Source organism: Anomalospiza imberbis, chromosome Z (genome assembly GCF_031753505.1).
Source record: "Anomalospiza imberbis isolate Cuckoo-Finch-1a 21T00152 chromosome Z, ASM3175350v1, whole genome shotgun sequence".
NCBI lineage: Eukaryota > Metazoa > Chordata > Aves > Passeriformes > Viduidae > Anomalospiza > Anomalospiza imberbis.
This window is the reverse complement of record NC_089721.1, coordinates 35,355,671-35,375,895: the sequence shown is the minus strand read 5'-3', so window position 1 is coordinate 35,375,895 and position 20,225 is coordinate 35,355,671. Positions and strand designations below refer to the sequence as shown.

The 20,225-nt window shown below is 39.3% G+C and overlaps 1 protein-coding gene across 1 annotated transcript in view; it reads left to right on the top strand.

Annotated features, from left to right (window-relative positions):
• The first annotated feature begins 567 nt into the window (after positions 1–567).
• LOC137465341 (lysine-specific demethylase 4C-like) overlaps positions 568–20,225 on the top strand; it is a 117,836-nt gene continuing 98,178 nt past the window's right edge. The window contains 4 exon segments of the mRNA XM_068177359.1: positions 568–792; positions 3,698–3,936; positions 6,032–6,393; positions 8,310–8,388. Coding sequence (XP_068033460.1) covers positions 617–792; positions 3,698–3,936; positions 6,032–6,393; positions 8,310–8,388 — 856 coding nt within the window. The 5' untranslated portion in view covers positions 568–616.

Sequence of the window (20,225 nt, the reverse complement as noted above, 5' to 3'; positions counted from 1 at the left end):
TGTACAGTGGATTGGATTACATGGATATGGCACACCCTTCCAGACCTCAGACATAATACTCCTCTCTCTTGCTTCCTTTCTACTCCTTGTAGAAAAAAAATGGACAAAACTATAACTTCATGTGGTACTTGTATGTATTTATGTTTTGAAGAGTTAAGTGCTGGGACTGTAAATGCCTGTAGAGACCTTTGGGTCAACAGGATACTACATGAGTTATTTTTATAAGTTAAATTCTGATGTCACTCAAGGTATGTGCAATCTCTGGATTCAAGGTAGCAAGGTTTGCTTAAAATTATCAAAGCCAGCTAATAGCGCAGAAAGAATGCTATAGTTTCTTTTTGTTCTTAACCCATAGGAGTTAATGAAACAATGGAGTGTCCTTAAGACTTTTGGGAATCCTAGTGTGACACATTGGTTCAGATAGTGTTTTCTTTTGAATAATCCTTTCCTCTTGAAAATTGAGGAAAAGTGAAAAAGGAAGATACGGATTAAAGTAGAATTGGTTTGTACATGTGGGATTTTTGTTCTGGGCTTTTTAACTGCAAAGTGTGGCATATTCCAGTACTTGTCACTTAAAAATACCTCTCTTCTCTTACCGTGCGCTTGTAGGAGAGACATGGTGTCAATATCCATAGATGTTTTTGTGAGGAAGTTTCAACCAGAGAGATACCAGCTGTGGAAACAGGGCAAGGATTTATATACCATTGATCATACAAAACCAACTCCTGAATCAACACCTGAAGTGAACATCTGTCTACAGAGAAGAAGGATAATACAGAACTTTCCGAAGAGGTAATTATGCTTCTTTGCCATCTATTTAATTGTCTTTATATGATACCAGTGTCCTTTCTGTTTCATTTTGGCCACTTCCTCTGATGTTGTCTTAGTTTTGACCACAACAGGTTTTATTTTCTCATAGTAGCAGTGTGGGTGTGGAGCTTGGAGCTGTGTGGTTGTGCCTACATTGTTCTTTACCACACACATCATTGGTGGGGGACAGAAATAAGGGGATTCTCTGAGAAGGAAGGGGGTATGGTGTGCACCCACGGCCTGGGGGCTATAATGTCATTTTGTCTCAGAAAGCCTCATGGCTCTGGATTGATTGGATTCAAATTGGCATTTTTTGTGTAGTCACCTGCTTATATAAACTGTTGTTATTAGTATTGTTGCTGTTACTGTTAATTTTTTTATCTTGTTGCTGTTTCCAGTAAATTGTTATCTCAACTCACAATCTCTGTCTTTTCTCTCTCCCCCCCACCTCTCTCTCTCTCTCTCTTTCTCTTCCTCCCCCCCCCCCCCCCCACCTTCTCTCACTGGAGGGGCTGGAGAGAGAGGAATGGCTGCATGGACTTTAACTTTCAGCTGGGCTTAAACTGTCACATGTTTTCTTTTAATTCATTTCCTTCAGACAAAAATGGTTTTTCTGTTTTCTGTCTTAAGATGAACCTGGAGACAAGCCAGTCTTTTTTCAGAGCAACTGTGAAAATTTAACTTATAAGTTTTGTGTGTACTTAAAAAAGTTAGTGATTATGGAGAACATCAAAATGCATTCAAGTGTGTCACTTAAAATCTTTCTTTAGTAAGGGTTATTCCAGTGTAATTTTCAAGGTATGGATGGTTACCATTGTTTCTAGAGATCACAATAACCAAAAAACAAAGGAAAAGACTCCTAAGAGCTGAAAAGGAGATTAAACAGGAAAAATTTACCATAAAGCTGATAGAATCCTACTAGCTGTTTCAAGTCTCTAGTAATAGTTTTAGCCCTCACTGCTATTTTACTCTAAGGAGGTACCACTGCCTATTTGTCACACTCTTGCAGTGCTGCAGCCAAAATCTGTCTTTTGTCTACCACAGGTCAGTGGCAGATCATAATAAAGTCTTAATCTCGGTGGTCCTGACACCACCAGAAATTTAGGAGAAGAAATTTAGGAGAATAAAGACACTTAGGAGAATAAAGTCTCTCAGCTTGTCACTGAAGCTATAAAAGCTTTGACCTTTTAAAGCAGTTTTACATCTATTTTATTGAGATGCATTTTGTTTTTTGTTTGCTTTGCACATTTTTTGTACAATTGTGCTTTCCTGTCTTACTTAACAGGATCTTTATGGATTTTCTTCTTCATTATCTAACAAAGATCTACTTAATTCCTAGCCAAAGGTGGGCAGTTCTATTGGAATCCTGGTATTTTAGTGTGGCTTTTTGAGTTGGAGATAATACTGATTTTTTAAAGATCTTCCTTCTCCAAATAATTTTACAGTGTAGTGGCTTTCTAAACTTGGTCTTAAATCAAATGTGAATGCCATTTTTCCCTTGTAGTAGGTTTCCCTGCATCTATAGTACAGCATAAATGCAAATTCCTGCTTGGACCAGCAGTGATTAATTTGGTAGTACACTTATGGATAGGTGGTTCAGAGTAAAAACAAAGACTTTTTAGTAACTGCATTGAAAGTTTTATCACAGGAACACATGGGCTAATTTATGCACCTTGCTAAGCTAACAAACACAGCTCCAGTGCTGTTTAAATCTTGAGTCAGCTTCTTTTCAGGCATGGTAACAGCGTGCATTGCAGAGGAGGATAAAATGTTTATTCAGCTTTGTTTCTAGTGTAATGTGTTGGTTAAAATTATCATTTTGATTATGGGAATGATAAAAGTTCCAGCAAAGTATAACGTCTAATGACTGCATGTAACTAGTAATAATACTTTCTGTTATTTACAATGGGAACTGATGGTTGTCACATACTTTGGCAAATTTTCTGGAAATTTCTATTTTATAAAAGAGTGTGTTGAAAGATGCACATTTTTAGACACGGAATAAAGGGGCAGCAAAATATTTTTCTAGAGATGTGTAGAATCCAAGCTGCAAGACCTTTGTAAAACTCACTTAAAATTTGTAAAATTCACCTGCAATAGCAGTGCTTTTATCTCTAATGTGTTATGAGCTTTGAAACCTCCTGTATGATGACATGAAATACTCCTCGTGTCACATAATTGAATTTGAAACTGGACTAATTTTCTATTACATTTATTCTGAGCATATAAATTATGAGCCTATTTCTAATGGGTTTGCCATTTCTCCTGCCTTAAGCTTTCCCTTATACATCTGAGGGTGCAAAAACTTAGCTCAATCCTTAATTTCAACTTTTTTTTTAACACAGAATAATTATATATATTGCTTGATATTGTAGCTTTTCAAAATATTTACTGGTCATAATTTTTACCTTTTTCAGATGCTTGTTGGTTCTGTTAAAACTAATTAAAAAACTTCCATACAGATCAGCTTTTACAAGGATATTCAGACTAGTCTTTTATTAGCACTAGGGTTTGGAAATATCACCTGATTTTACTGCTACTCAGAGAGTTTTGTCTTCATTATTCTTGTAAGGATAGTTCTTTTTTTGCGTTCAAAAGAATGACTTATTAAAAAGCCAGTTTTTGTACTAGTTAAGCAATAGTTATTTAAAGACGGTTTTACTTTTAGAAACAGCTTTGCCAGGGAATGGTGATAAAAGATTAGAAGGTTAAATCAAATCAATTGTTAATCTATCACTTAATAAATTGTAGCACTATCTCAACACAAGAAGGTGAAAATTTGTCAGTTTTTTACCACTTTAGGCAGGTAAAAGGGACATACATTGGTAGATGCTTTATCTTATCCAAGACAGACTTTCTACTCTGACAGCAATATCTCCTATAACAGCTTCCAGCACACCAGATCTCGATCTAAAAAGCTTAAAACTCCAGAGGACAAGAGAGTATCTGCCATGGTAGCTGATGCAAAAATCATAGTGACTGAAGCAGCTACTGATGGCTTCAAGGTCAGTGAAGAACCAGAAAAAAAAATGAGAGTGGTAAACACAGGATTGCCTTCTGGGGAAGAAGAAAACAGTAGTAGAATGCATGTGCATCAGCATTTATTGGATCATGTCAAGATTGCAGGTGAGATGAGCACTGATTATGTTTCACATGTAAGTTGTAGGCTGTTTATACTCTAATGTGACAAATCAGTGGATGTTAAACTAAAGTATTATCCTAGAGTAGCATACTAAAATATTTACACAGAGAGTTATTTATGCAAAGAGGATTGATATTTGGTGAGAAAAAGAAAATACGAAAGTCAATATTCTGAATTGAGAGTGATACCACCATAACTCTTTTAATTAAGTGTTTTTTAAAGGAGCAATAAAAGTGAGGTTTTGTAAATTATATTTCTTCAGTGGAGTCATATATGTTAAAGCAAAATGTTTTTGATATGGAAATGATACAGAATGTCTTAATACTATTCAAACAGGACAGAACATATATCCTTGTGAGTATGCTACATGTATTTACATGATGAACCTACAAATTATAAATGTTCTATACCTGTGCACAAAAATGCTGTATTTTGAGCCTCCAGATTCTTGTTAATTTCCTCTGGAGCTAACTGACAGCAATTAAGGCCTTGTCAAGGCAAAGATTTTTTTTCTCCCCTCCGCACAATTTTTATTCTAATAAAGTTGGTCTATTCTGAACTTAATTTATTCTATTTCACATTCCATTGTAATTCTGATACAATTCCTCATTCCTGTTCATAAGGCAAACTGGACTTCTAACTTCAAGTTTAGAAGGTCCTATTTTGCTTTATATTGCTACTGAAAATTCACTTTCAAATTGCATATAGACATTGTTTAATTATTGTGAATGTTAATAGTTAGTGCTTACTTGGAGGTGATAATCACCATGATTGATTCACATAAAGATACCAAGATATTGCAATATGGAAATTTAGAAATTCCTCTGCACAAGTTATCTGGTGCTCTATTGTAACATTTCCAGGTCTGTTCTAGGATTTTTTTTTTTTTTAATTTAAGTTGGTATTGCTTTGCATCTTCCCACAACTTTTAATAGAGTTTGGAATGTTCATGACCGCAGAGAAAATAGTACTTAGTTACCACCCATTCTGTGTTTATGGACAAGGGAAGGAAAAGCCGAGATGAGTGGAGAGCTGCCCTCTCTCCTTTGTCCTCTTGAGGTGTGGTGCCTGGACTTTTGTAGGAAAATGGACATTTTTAGATATATTTTTAGACATTTTCTTCGTGTTGAAGAAGGTAGTTTGCTCTGCATTGTCTTAACTAGTATGTCCATTGTTCTCAGTTGAAGCAGTACTGTTTGTGCCCAGAGATTACATTTTACTATTGTCTTTGTGTTACTGAGTACTATATTCACTGGACTTGAAAGGAAATTTTTCAGAAAAAACAAGTTAATAACTTTTGTGAAGAAAGAATAGCAAGGAACTTAACAGAAACCATTTTCTTTAATATCATGGATGTGTTCCTGAATCAGAATTCACTGCAGTGTATGCCAGAGTTCGTCAGGAATGTTTTTTGAGTGATCTCTCTAGCTCATTGTTCTGTCTTTCCAATGCAAGCATCAACAGAAGAAGAATTTTTATAAAGTAAAATCCACTCAATTTTACTCTTCAAAATTACTTGAATATACAATTATGCCAATTTTTAAAAAATAGAATTATACTAATTGCTTTTCATTTTTAGATTGATGCTGTTGTTTGAAAAATATTCTTGGTATCTATTTGAATTATGTCTTTGTAATTATATACCATTAATCTTTGGTTATTTTCATTTTTAAACAGGCATAATAGGTATAAAATGCAGGGTAAAAGGTTCAATATACCAGCCTTTTATATTTTTGTCATTGACTTAAACTGCATATAGGCGATCTGAGTAAAGACTAAGGAAGCTGCATGAATATTGATTATTTTGAATTAAATGAAGACCTGCTATAATTCAAATGCAAAATACTGATTAAGTGATGAAAGCTATATTTAATACTCTAAACTCAAACCATTTACATTTAATTTATTCTTTGATAAAACCTATGCTCCACATTTGTGTATGCCCTTCCACCAAATGGTTTTCTGTATGATTTCTAAATGAGGAACCATGCTTTGAATTTGAATAATTTAGATTGCTGTGAAATTCAATATGGTAATGTAAAGTGGCATTTATTAACAAATCATAATCTTAATTTATAGGAAACATCCCTTCTGACTCAATTTTGAGCCATGTTCCTGTACTAGAGAAAACAAAAATGGAAGATGAGGACAGGATAGATTCCAGTCATTTTTCCTTTTCACTTGAAGATTCTGTGGCCAGCAAGACTGCTTCTGATAGATGTAGAAAAGAAGACAGTTTGAAATCTCAGAATCAATATGCTTCATCCATACCATACAATAAAGCAGATGGACAAACTCATGAAGCAGAAAATCTAGATAGAGAAGAAAGTGTCTCGACAGAGGATGATATCAGCAACCTAGAAAATTCTGGAAGTAGTTTGGAACTTGGAGAATTGCCCATTGTAAAAAAGGGTAAAGAAGACAGAATGGAAGTATCTTGTGTATGCGAAACAAATTACATCATAATAGTAATATATTCTTGATTTAATAAAATATGAATGAGTGTTTTTCTAATGAGATCTGATATCCATATTAAAGCATTTAAGAATGTGCATTATTTTAATCAGATGATAATTTGAACGTGTTTTGAAGTGTTTAGGCAAGAGTGGCAATTTTGATCCGAAAGCAGACTGTTTTTGGAGTTTGCTTATTGACATATTTTTCCCTGTTATTTTAGATGTTTAGTAATTTCACTTTACATTTGTGAATTTGAAGTGTCAGCAACTATTCTCAAAGCTATTCCCATATTCACTGCCTGCCAATATAAGCAGGGCTGTGAGCTTCACCTGCTTACTATTCTTGGATTTTGAAAATGAGCTAAAATACGTACGGGAAACACTTGAAGGAAAAAATCCCACTATTAAAAGGAATATATTTTCAATTTTTAAACAGTAGGTTTTAATAATGTTTTCTCTTTTGGGCCACCTACAAACATGACCTTTTTTTCCCCTCTTGCTATTCAGCTATGATGCATGGTCAGCTTTGACTTCGGGATGCAAAATGAAAAATTAAGTTGTGGTGATTGTCAGTAGCTTTCTGAGTGGTGAGCTGAATCTCAAATTGGCAGAGAGAAAGCAGTAAATCCACTGCCAAGTTGTGAGACTTCATGGGGAATATATTTTAGAAGCTAAACTAAAAATCTAGCTGACTCTTCCACATATGTGAACTGTAATGATTTTTTTCAATGTTGTAAGTTTTGATACTCTTGGATCCAGCCTTTCCACCATAATAAGGAGCAGTACAAACATCTCAGTGCTTAATTAACATGTATTAGAGATTCCTGTGCCTTCCTGTGCCTTTCAACCACGTTATATTGATATATTAGGTTTCAGATTTTCTGTAGTATTACTGCGTATTCTTTCTTTCTCTTTTAAGTGAAGAAGCGTACTGTACAAATGCAATTTAAAAAGCTTGACAGTTCCCTTTTTACTTAATTACTAACTGTTCTAGACCATAAACCTGTCCTGTGCTTTGACCATATCTTCTGCCCTCTGCTTATCATGGTAAATATAATGTTGTTTTATAATTTATTTATTTCAAGGGGCATGTGTGTAGTCTGCTAGGTTGGATTCAGGATCTTGAGGCACAGAATGCTGTGGTCCATAAGAATTGTGTGAAACTCAGTCCTTCCCACCCCTCTGCCAGTGTCCTTGCCCTTCCTCTACTCCTGAACCTCCAGACACCACTAGTAACTCATTTTCTTTAGGATTCCTCCAGTGGCGCTTCAAGACTTTGAAGTGTTGGCCTTAATTCTTGAAGCTTGAATAACTTAAAACTTAATGTACATAGGGGTGTTTGAGGGAGAAAATAATTTCTTCATATACTAAATCAACATGTTAATAATTTATCAGGACTCTTGATTTCTTATCTCAACGCCAGATTTTTTTTTTTTAGATTTTTTATTCTTGAGGAATTTTGGAATCTTTCACAAACTAAGCCAGTGGGTTTCTGCTTCATTTTTCTAGCCAGAGTTAGTGACTGTATTGTACTACAGGTATGCAGAATTTTTTGCAGAAAATCAGGAGGATGCTGAGCTTCCACTCAAATATCACATGAGCAAAACGGGATTTATGCTAAGTTGGGAAGAGCTGCAGTAAATTATACCTGAAATGATTTGTGTATGACAAGGATTGCACTTCTTAAATTAAAATATATATTCTTAATTAGAGGCAAGTGTTGTATTGGTACACTAAAGGTCCTTCAAGTATACTGTGGTAGCATTTACAGACTTGATATCTGTGCTTGTTTACAGAAGAATGTTTATGTTTTTCATAATTAATTATGCAGAATTACATACTAAATTAGTTGCATCTTTTCCATTCAGTCAGAGGAAGTTTAAACAAAGAAAATATCTAAGAGTTGGCGTCATCCACTACATAAACCCCCAGCTAGATCTCCAATGACTTTGGTTAAACAGCAAGCAACTAGTGATGAAGGTGAGTGGACTATTTAATACATTTTTCTGATGATAATTTTATGGTTTTATGAGACTATAAATATAGGCATTTAGAGAGTCACTGCCTTGTGCAGACAGGCTACAAAATCCAAGAAATCTTCCCAACATAGGGGTTTCCTTCTCTGAAGTAAATATAAAAAGTAAATCTGCTTTACCCAGCAATCATGTATACAACCACCCAAAGTTCATGAATAAAGCTGCTTTATTTTATCAAGTGTAACTTGTGAAGATTATGGAAATGTGCATCAAAAGTATAGATCACAATGGAAAACAAAAATATTCCTTTTTCATATCACTGTAGCATTTTAGTGCTGTAAACCAAAAAAGTTTCGGGTGCTGTTTTCCAGTATCTCCTCAGTTAGCAGAACTGGAGTTTAATTCTCATGCTCCCTCAGATAGTTTGATAATCTGGAGCTCTTGCCATGTCTGTAACTACGGGTCTGATTCCAACATCACTGCATACTTCAGTGTTTACCTGCAATTTTTACCTGATTTTTTCCCTCTCAAATACATTTCATTAACAGTAGCTGTTTCTTACAGCTGCAGATAAATTTTCTTGACTTGAGAGACAGCATGCCTGTTAATTGATTCTTCTCCTTATAATCAAACAGTATTATACTTTCAGTTGGCAAGTTAGGCATTGTTGAGCTCACTGCTGTAGGTTCAACTGTCCTCTCATCAATACATCTCCCTCCTTGTTTCAACCCTGAAGTAATTGATTTATGTCTTCTGCCTCACTAGTTTTGGAAAGCTATACTTTTATTTTTTATCTGAGTTGCAGCTTTGCTAAGCATGATACTTCAATTAGCTGTTAAGCATCATTCTGAAAATTAGAGACAGCTTAGACCCATGATCTGTATCATATACGAGTATGTTTGAATACCTTCAGGGCTAGACAGAGAATATTTCAGAAAATGTTATGGTAATTTGCAGGATGATATTAATATTAAATTGCATCTAGTAAAGTAATTAAAGACTTAATATGTGGTAGGTTGTAGTAAAAGTGCTCTTTTAAAATTAGAGATTAAATTCCTTTTGCCTGCTGATGCTTTTTCAACATTACGTTTGAAACATATTGTGAATTTCCTATTTACATTCATTGTGTATGATATAATCTGGCTAGATGATGATATGATGACAGTTTTGAGTCAAGGATTTTTGTAATGCCAAGACATTCTCTATCTCATCCAGTAGTTTGCCAAATTCCTGGTGTATTTATGTTTTGTGAAAGTAGCAACATCCTGACAAGAAATCATACACCTTAAAGTCTTTCCTCTTTGCATGATTATTGTCCTTCCAATAGATAAGGGTGTATTTTGTTAGGAAAGTAAGAGCTGTCTTAGAATCAGTAGCCATTAAGCATGTCTGCTTACTGATTGAAGGAAGTAATTTGGAGTTTTATTGGACATGGCAAGTTTTGGTATTTCCTAGCTGGAACTGGGATTATTATTTTCATGCACCTGTCTCTCATTGTAATCTAATTATTGGCTAACTTTTGTAAGGGCACCAAAAGAGAAACAGTAGCATTTGGTGAGCAGAATGTTTATATCCAAGACAAAGATTGAAGAACAGATGAAGGAGACTGGCAGGCTGTAGCCCCTTTAAATTGTCTGACACGTGATAGCATGAGGGTTAAAGATGAATGGCTAGATGATTTTGAGTTTTCTCAAGATTGTGTCAGATACTAGGGAAGTAATCAGTACCAAGTTGCTAATGATTACATTTGTCTTTATGAAGGTGCTTCATCCATATTCTGGATAGTAGTTAGTAGAAATGTAATTCAGCATTAATACTTAGTTCTTGTTCTCTATGGTTTTGGGCAAAAATGATGCTGGCTGAGACTATGATAGTATAGTCTCTTGGTACAGTAATTTCTGACTGTGTTACAAGGGAGATTTATGTGTTGTACATTAGTTTGTATTTTAATTTATTAGGGTCCAGTAAAATAATAACTGCAAACAAAATAAAGGAAGAAGATAAAGGCTAGTGGTGTTGTGAAAAGTTAAGAAATAGAGACTTTTTATTTCATTGAACTTGTATCACCTTCCACAAGTTGGAAAGTATTCTGACGGTCTGTAACCATTTCTAATACAGATAATATATATTCACATTAATATAATTGAAGTCTTTCAGATACTACCATTCTATTAAGATTTCTGTGAATAGAGGTGATCAGCAGATGTTAATAACATGTAGGCACCATTCTTTGATACTGTCAGCCATTTCAGAATCGTAATTTTGCAAATAGAATATTATTGTGTTGAAGAGCATGCTTAAATCTTAGCAGAGATTTTCTGAATTCACTTTTAATACAGAGTTCTTTGGCAGAAATGAATTTTTTTTACAGAATCACTTGGACATTTGAGTTTTGTGCTTTCTTCTTATCACTGTATATTCTTATATATGTTTTGTATTCCTTTATGAAAAATAATTAGGTTAATTGATTATTTGTTTTCTGTTGGTGTTATTTTTTTCACTCTCCCTGAAGCCTTTCTTTGTGTACGTCTGACTTCTTGTGGAATTAATGCCCAAAAGATTGAGCACTGAGAAATACTAGACTGGGGAATCAATCTGAGAAATTGTAGCTCAAGTTGCCAGTTCAAGAAAATAAGTGCAGCAGTACAGTATGGGCTGTATGTCACACTCAACATACTAACAATTTTTATGTAATGAACCTTGGTTTTATACTCAATGCAGTATGTTAACTTGTGGTAATAATATTCTGTTGTATTTAATACAGTTGTATTTCTGCTCCCTTAAGCAACAAAAAAGCAAATTCAGCAGAAGGAGCAAGCATACTAACTTTGCATGCACATTGATTGGTCCCAGAGATTTCTTTCCAGCACTATTTGGTCATGGAACATTAGAAACTGTTTTTAGATTCAAGTTGACTGAAATTTCACATTGCCCTAAATAATATAATTATAGTGTATAGACTGAATTCAGTATGGGGCTTTTGTATATGTTTTTTAGCATTTTAAGTGTGATTCAGAATTTCATAGTCATTTTTCTTTCATTAGTTTGTAAGATAAGGAAGCAGAAAGAGAGAACTTTTGTAAATGGAAACAGTGGCTTCTGCTATGAGAAGAAACCTTGGTTTTTACATTCACTGTCAGCATCCTGTGAGATGTGCTTGATTTGATATTATTAGAAATCAAACCATTTAAGGCTTGTTTAGTAACATCATAAATAGTCCAACTCTACTAAAATAGGGGAAAACTATACTTGTTGATGCAGTTACTATTCTTTTGTTTCAGAGCTTAAAATGGGAGATTTTGGTTGAAGATTCTCACATACTTAAGAAAGAAATGTTTTTTTTCCTGGTGTTGCATAGGTAGATAAAATTTTGCTAACCAGTTGATAGAGGCATGTTTACATTTACCACATTGATATTGCAATTTCCAGTATTGCTTTCCCTCCCATAATGTTTTGTTGATTGAAGTTTTAATTCTTTAAAATACTTTGCTTTTGTGTTAGCATGGGTTAATCAAGGACATAATTTATGTATGTTTTTCATATATCCTCATCATTTAGCACAGAAGAGTCCAGCACTATTTACCCCTTCAACAGTCTAAGTGTGCTAGAAAAATGTATTTTCTGTCATTTTCTCTGGTACCTTGTCGTGGTTTGACATGGAAGTGATTTTTTTCAGGAAGTTGGGTCAAACCAAACAGTGGTCAAGTTTGGATATTGGCACCTGAAATGACCACTGAAGATAGGGATACGCCTCTGAGAACACAGGGGGTTAAAAGCAGGAACTCCCAAGAGCTCGCTCTCTTTGGTTCTGGTTAGGGTGCTGTGCAGATCTCCCCTGCCCAGCCATGGGGCTGGGTGGGGGAGGGGAAGCCATGTGGCCTGGTCAAGGTGAGCCGAGGGATAGAAGGACTGGAACCGAGCCAGCTCCTGTGGACAGAAGGGTGGAGAGAAGCGGAGATGCCTTTGTCATCCCCCCCCAGAGGGAAGAGACAGAGAGTCCAGACGGCACCTGTAACTTTGCCAGCGTGGAGGAGAAGGAGACGAGGGAAGGTGCCCGGCCTTGGCCTTGGGAATCGGCTGCTGGGCAGAGATTTCAGCCATCCAGGGAGTCTGAACTTTTAACCCTTTCTTGGGAAATGAAGACTTTGTAAAATATTACTCCTCCTTGATTTGAAGTAGAAGAGAGACAGTCTGGGATCCGAGATGATGGAAGAAGAAATTCTTGAGTTGGAAGGAGATGATGGAGCGGCTTGTGGCTGGACTTTTCTTGTTAGCCATAGACTGAACCAAATTCTCCTGACAGAAGCTGCACTTAGGGGGGTGCGTTGGTGAGCCAAGACACCTGTTTCAGTGATTACCAACAGAGGAGTGGAGAGAACGGAGGAGAGTTGAAGAAGGTGTGGAGAGGCCCTCTGTCTTCAAGGAAGAAGAAGAGGAGAAGAAGATCTCTGTCTTGGACCCTCAGCCCCAGGGGAAAATGGGGGGGACTGTAGTCCCGAGATGAGAAACTGAACTGTTGTCTCTTTTGGTCCATGGCAAAGCATCCTTAAAGGAGCCCTATGAGCAGTCTGTCCATGCACAGTGGTGAGAACACTGTGACATGGAAAGGAGAGTGTCACCGTGGCAGATGTTCTCTGGGCGGTTGCCATGTGTGACATGGAGACACAAGGGTGGCAATTGTGTTTCCTGGGGGGTCTGTGGCACAGGAGAGACTCCTGTCTCCCTTGAAGGACTGAGTATTTGATTATCTGAAGGGTGGCAATTTGATCAGGATCCCGGGTGGTGTCTCAGTGTTGAGTTTGTTTGGAAATTAGGTGGGAGGAGGAGGGGTGTTTTGGAAGGTCTTCATCCAGGATTTAGTGTTTGTAGTTTTTATAGTAGTAGTAGTTTAATAAAGTTCTTTTCTTTGTTACTAAGCTTGGGCCTGTTCTGCTCTGTTCCTGATCACATCTCACAGCAATTATTTAAAAAAGTACATTTTCATGGGGGCGCTGGCATCGCGCCAGTGTCAAACCGTGACATACCTGTATTCTGTTTTAAATTCAATTTTCAAGGTATGATTGATGTAACTACAAAAAAGTTCTGACACTTGAGAAGCATGTGGTTTTCTGAAAACCCTAAGAAACATTTTATTAAAATCTGGTATAATCTTTAGTAGGTATTAAGTGAAACATGGGGTTAGAACTAGAAGATATTATTCATAGAAATTAGAAGGTATTGAATAGTAATAGGCATATAAAATAATGGATATTGCTTAGGGCCACATCCTTAGGTTACGTGAGAATATACCGTATCCTGGCCTATGGGAAAGGAAGAGACTACGTGCAGAGCAGCAAAGAGAGACCTGATAAGGAGGAAGAATGTATATGGAAAACAGGATACAGGGTGTAAAGACAACTGAAAAATGGGGCCCCTTATGTTCTGGAAACAGATGGATCCTGACCCCTGGCTTGGACCGTGGCCAAGGAATCAATGGGCATGTGCAAAGCAGTGGGGTCGAAAAGTCAGCCTGAAGAAGACCATTCTTACTTCATCCCTTTTACGACCCCCAAAGCCTGGGACGACCACCAGAGACAGCTGAGCAGGTGCAGAGGACCGACAAGCTAATTAGCATACAGAGCAGAGAGGGAGGGGAGCCAGGAAATGACCCATGAAGAAACTTAATGCATATGTAACACTCCAGGGGATAAAAGAACACGTGTGTAAGCAAAGGGCACGCATGTATTTGGGAAAATGTCCCACATGCGTCCGGCCGAATAAACATACCTACTTTAAAACTCACTCTGTCTTTGAGTTTTAGAGTCTGGCTCCGCGTGTCATTAGGGAAAGGGATGTGTTAAAATGTCAAATGAATGCTTTTCCTGAATTTCCAGTATTCTTGTCAACCGTTGGACCAGCAGCTGATCTCCAGAAATGGCAATAACTGACAGCTTTGATTATTACCACTGGCGGCTCTAGTCCCTTGATATATTTAATGAGTAGCAGTTATCTGCTTTTTAGTGGACACCTACAGAATCTAAGATTAGCCAATATTTTGATCAAGATAGGTGCGGCATCTCCGTGTTTTCCCAGTCCCCAGGCAGCTCTGGCATCTAGAGCAGTGCCGCCTCCCTCTGGGACCCGGGATCGCTGTGTGTTTCCGGACTCGGCTCCGTGCCGCAGTCCGGGCAGGGGTGCCAGCGGATTCTCGCCACTGCGAGCGAGAGACACCAGTAAAGAGTGAAGGAACGTCCGAATTCCCCATGCTTGCAAGGCTGAAAGTCCTTTATTGCCGCGGGAAGCTGTGCCGAGGCGCCGCGACCCGCTCCCAGCTTGCGCGTGAGGAAACACGGCGTCGGGCACTCCGAGGCGCAGGATTATATCGGGGAGAGAGCGAGGAGAGCAGGGGCCCTCCCGCCCAATGGGGGCAGGCGCCGTGGCGATGACGTGGACCACGGGACCCAATGGGGACGGGACCAGGGCGGACCCCGCGCTCTGGGGCGGAAGGGGAATGGGAATTCGGCATGAGGGGCACTGAACCCTCCAGGCAGGACGGGGAGTGGTCACAGGAGTGCCTCTAACAGCCAGGGACCCAGAGTGAACAGCTGCAGGGACGGGGGAAAGGGGAACAGACACGGGGGGTGCACGGGGGTACACAGAACACGGCTAGCTAACAGATCAGAACCCCTAACCTAAACCCCAAACCGCGATGCAACAGATAGGGATACAAACCAGTTCTTCTAACATTTATTCTCATTTGCTGGACAGCGGTACATGTTGTGATCATTGAAGAGTCACTGTTCTCTAGATTAATCTTGCAGCTCTAATTGTACTACTTTCTTAGCTTTAAAACATAATATTTTACCTCATAAAGGACCGGATAGAATTACAATCTTGTATAGAAAGGCATGTATAATTTCTCTTTATCAGGTATGCCAAAATGCAAATTGATTTCCTGCTGCATTAGTGCGGCCTCACAGTTCTCTTCTCAAGGGTAGCAATGGAGTTGGTAGGCAAACTGGATGTGATGTTTTCCAAGGAGACAGGTATCCCTTCTGCAGGGTGATCTTTTGGAACTGAGCTTCTCTGTAGTTATGGTCCAAAGAAAAAGACAAAAAACCTATGACTTGCATTTATAAAGGATTAATTAATTGATGTATTGGTGAAGAATGTTGCCTAGTAAGTTATTCTAGCAATAACTTTAGTTTTTCAACTTAAGAAAAACCCTAGTCCATAGAATTATCTTCACGTTTGTCAAAATCTGAAGCTGCATTGTAAAGCATTACTATTGGAAGTGACTTAGTTTTAATGCCAAAGGGATTTTGCTAACTGTCTTGGCTGAGATGTGTATGTAATATATATTTTAATGTACAAAATACTTACATTTAATAAATTGATTCTTGAAGGAGTTTAAATGCAATTGTTTTCTAGTGTATGAAGTGTTTATGGGATATTTGTTTTAGTGGTCTGCAGGAACTGTAGCTTGAAAATACAAAATTTTAATTTTAATTTGGGAATTGATTTGTCATGAATTTGAATCTGTGATTGAGTCTATTTTGCATCTTCTATACTTAACTTATAACTTATATACGGAACTTATGAAGAGGTCTTGGTTCAGTGAAAAACTTCTGGACAATCTTACCTGAATGCATTCAAATAACCTTGTTATAAATAATGTCTCCCAGGGCAGGGATTATGCTCAACTACCTGAAAAATAACAGATGCTTCTGTGCTCTTCATAGTGGAGAATGCTGCTCTACAATGCCAGGAAACATGAGTGGAACATAACCCCAAAGAGCAAAATCATTGTTGAGATTGGCAAAAGCAAATTGTACTGTATTAGTGTCTATGGCTTTTCACATCTGCTGGGTTAAATCAGCAACTGCTGGCAACAGCCCATTCTGCAAATGGCCCAAATGTTTTCTGTCTGATAATTTGAGTTTAACTTAGTAAGCAAAAACCATTCAAAGCATTAGCATTGTGTGTTGGAGCAAGTTTCCCACAAACTGTTAAACCAGTAACATTAGTGAAAACTATTCATTCACTTACTCACTTGGAAAGCAGCATAGTGACTGTTTAGAAATACTTTGCTATGGAAGGAATTTCCTTTGTATCAAAACAGATCCTGGGCTATAATTTTTTTTTTTTTGTCTACACAGTTTGTTTTAATGAATTGTTTCACTTTTTTTAAATATTTGAAGGAGTAGAGATGCATATGAATATCACATTCATGAGAACTGGTATTTCTGAAATTATATTTTAGAAGATTAATTGAGCCTATAAAAATATTGTTTTCAGGTACAAACTCTCATCAAGTTTAGCATTGCTAATCACCTTGTACTGTCAGTGTCAGCAATACTATGGCTGAATTATATGTGTTGTGGTTTAAACCCAGTTGGCATCTAAGCACTACACAGTTGCTCACTCACTCACTCCCCCACCAACCAGATCGGGGAGACAGTTGGAATATTCTTGTACCACTCACTGTCAGGGTGGCACAAGATGCAGGAAAGACCTTGAAGCTGTGCAAGCACTGTTCCGCAATAACAAAAGCATCTCTATAGTATCAATACCAATTTCAGTACAAATCCAAAACGCAGCTCCATACTAGCTATTGTGAAGAAAATTAGCCCTACTCCAGCCAAAATCAGCACAATATGATACAGTAAGATTTATATCAGCTGCTATGCATTTATTTAAAGTCATAATTGTATCATCAAGTGTTTCTGCTTTTCTGTTGTAAAAAAGAACACTTGGTATAACCCTTTAGGAAAAAAAATATTTAACTAATTATGGATTGTATGTGGTTAACTAATACTACAAAAAACATATTTGCTGTAAAGTAAAAATGCCCTTGTGGTTTCAGAGGGATTCAAGATCTCTGGGCGCTGTTAGTGGTGACAGTAAGATGTTTTTAGATACTTACGAATAGGCTGCATTACATCATCCAGTTAATATATTTTTTGACTGGTATTAATCCATTTTAGACTTCAGCATGAATGTGTGATATATTTACAGCCAGAAACATAGCAGAAGTTACAAGAAATGGACTTCATTCATATAAGAGTGTTTAAAAACCATGAACATATTAACAGACTTGCAGAATAAATACTTTTCATTGGTATTTGTCAGTGTGTCTGTGTGTTATGCATGATTGTGCAATCTCTTGAACAGTACTATCAGTTGAGTTGCAGGTTACCCTGTCATGACCATCGGGTTCAAATGCTGTATTTTTCTTCTATTCTCTCTGACAGTGAGATGGATTTTGTACTGTAGTTTAGTTGAAAGTTTTATATGAAAGAATACTAAGGATGATTTATTCACTTTTCTCTTGATTACCTCTTAATTTGAAATATACGTTTCAAGTTGAAAAGCTGAAAAAAAAAGTTATACCAGAATTCACACCAAGGAGTTCTGTTGTGCACCTGTGCAGAGTCCTATTCATGCACCTACTGTCAGCACATTATGAGAAAGTGTCAGTGACTTGATCTGAGTTACAACAGACACAGAAGTCAAGGTAGATTCCCCAGCTCCATTTCATGTGCTGTGTTGTGTTATTTTAGTTAAATGGTATGCTCTGTCTCACCCCTCGAAAATGTATGGTTTATTCCAAGCCTGTGATCCTCCCCTGAAGTATCATGTGACTGTAATCCCATTGGCCCAATCTGTTCCGCACCCACTTTGAATCTCCCTGTGAAGTGTACCACGGGTACGGGACTCTCTCGCTTCGCCAGCTCTCCTGGCTGGTGCTCTCTCAGCCCCCCTCTCCCCCTCCCCTTTCCCTCCCATTCCCCTTTCCCCCCCACTCCCTCAGAAACCATGCTGCCTTCCAGAGGTAGGACCCCCAATAAACCCTCATCTAATTAGCACCCTCAGAAGCCATATGGAGTCTCCTTGCCTGCCTGCTGCTACCAGCAAACTCACAACCTAGGGCTAGGGGGCCCCCCCAGGGACACCCCCGGGGGGTGCCCCCCCGAAACGTACGCTGCTACAAATGGCACCCAACTCCGGGCTCGAGGATCAATGACCCTGAGACCACCACCACCCCGCTGGTACAGCACAGAACCCCATGGAACACCGCTTCAGTGCTGCCTCCAGCACTGCGGAGTGACTGCGCCGGGCTGCAGCCACAGCCCCGTGCGGCCCCGTCACCACCGCGCAGATGCCCCGCAATCCCGCCACCACCAGTTGGTGCGGCCCCGGTCCAGCGAGGTGCGGCCCCGGCCTCGCGCGGGCCCGGGCTGCAACGTGGCATCGGCGGGCCCCGGCATGGCACGACCCCAGTAAGGCGCGGCTGCGGCGCGGGCCCAGGCCCCGGAATGGCCCCGGCCCACCGCGACCCCACTGCTGCACGTGCGCGCCCCAGCACCCAGAGAAGCCGCACGGAGCGCACCCAGCCCCCTGCCTGGCGGTGGCTGGGGGGCCCCTTCAGAGCTGGCAGACCATGCGGAACGCCGAGACCAAGCAGCCGATGCCCTGGACCACAGCAGCGGCGAAAGCCCACCATTTTCCACAAAGGAGCCACCAGACAATCCAGGCACAGCACCCCCCAAAAACTGCTTTTGTCAGTTCTCTGACCTCCTTCCTCAGTCTTACTCTCTCCCTCCCTTGCTCTCCCTTCTCCCTAACTTCATCCCTAACTCGCATTCCCCTAAACAAAACCCCAGGATTATCCAATATAGCCACGACCACGTGTCAGTCAAGATGGCTCCAGCCACATGGCATGGCACCATCTTCTGCTTTCTCCTTTCCTGAATCCCCTTCTTCCTGCGTTTTCTCCCCTGTGCTCCGCCCCTTCCCTGTCTCTCATGAACCAGCCCCCCCTTCAGCTCCTAATTCCCACCTTCCACCTTCCAAATCCCACAGGGTGGGAGCTGGAATTGGGGAAGAAGCTGAGAAACCAAAACCCAAAGCTAAAATAATTTTGTAATACCAGTTTTAACAGCCTTTTATATTTAGCTGAATTGTAAATTGTACTTCATGATCTCCTTTCCCTGTTATTCCAAGAGCAAGATGATATCCTTCTCTGCAATCCACACCCGTTTTTTCCTTATTTTGGGTAGTTCACCGGGAGCAAACCGCTCAAAGGCGCAGGGTACCCCGAAAAGATTTTTTTTTTGCGGAGTCCCTGGCTCCCCGTAACCTCCCCACTTCCCAATCCCTATTCACTTGTTCTAGCTGAAAAGAGCTCGTCAGCTAGAACCTTTATCCTAAAACCTTTATCCCATACCTGTCCTCCCCATTTCCCTCCCGTCCCCATGAAGTAGTTTTTACAATTATGCTTTTCTAGTTTAAGTGTGTGTCCATCCTGCAGATTGTCTGTCCTGTTTTCAGTTTTAGAAAGCAGGGGCCTGTCAGGTCACAAGGGTAGATCCAACAAGAAGCAGTTTTCAATTGTTTCCTGAAGAGTGAGTGTTCAGATAGTATTAGACTGCTGGACCAGAATCGCTTTTGGGTTTATGCTGTCCACAGTAGGTTCTGAGGGTGACTGATAGCCTAAAATGATGTCTGGGAAAGTATTTTGCAATTTTTTTGTGGTGAATAACCCCTACCTCCACATTCCCATGGGCCCTGGACAGCTGGGGGGGAGGGAAGAGCAGGGAGGAGGGAGCGGGAGTCTTCCCCCGCACCCTGCCTCCATCTTCCCATGGGCCCTGGAGATCCGGGCAGGAGGGAAAAGGGTGGGGGGGGATGACCTAAAACCGGGGGTCTTCTGGGTTAAACTGGTTGGAAGGTGGAAGTGTTGTAAATAAAAGGGCCAGGAGACCTTGTGCTCCTTTCTTGATAAGGCCTTTATTTAAAAGATAGCCTAAGGGGGCGGGGGTACGGGGTTCGCGACGCCGCTGCTACTCCCAGATAAGT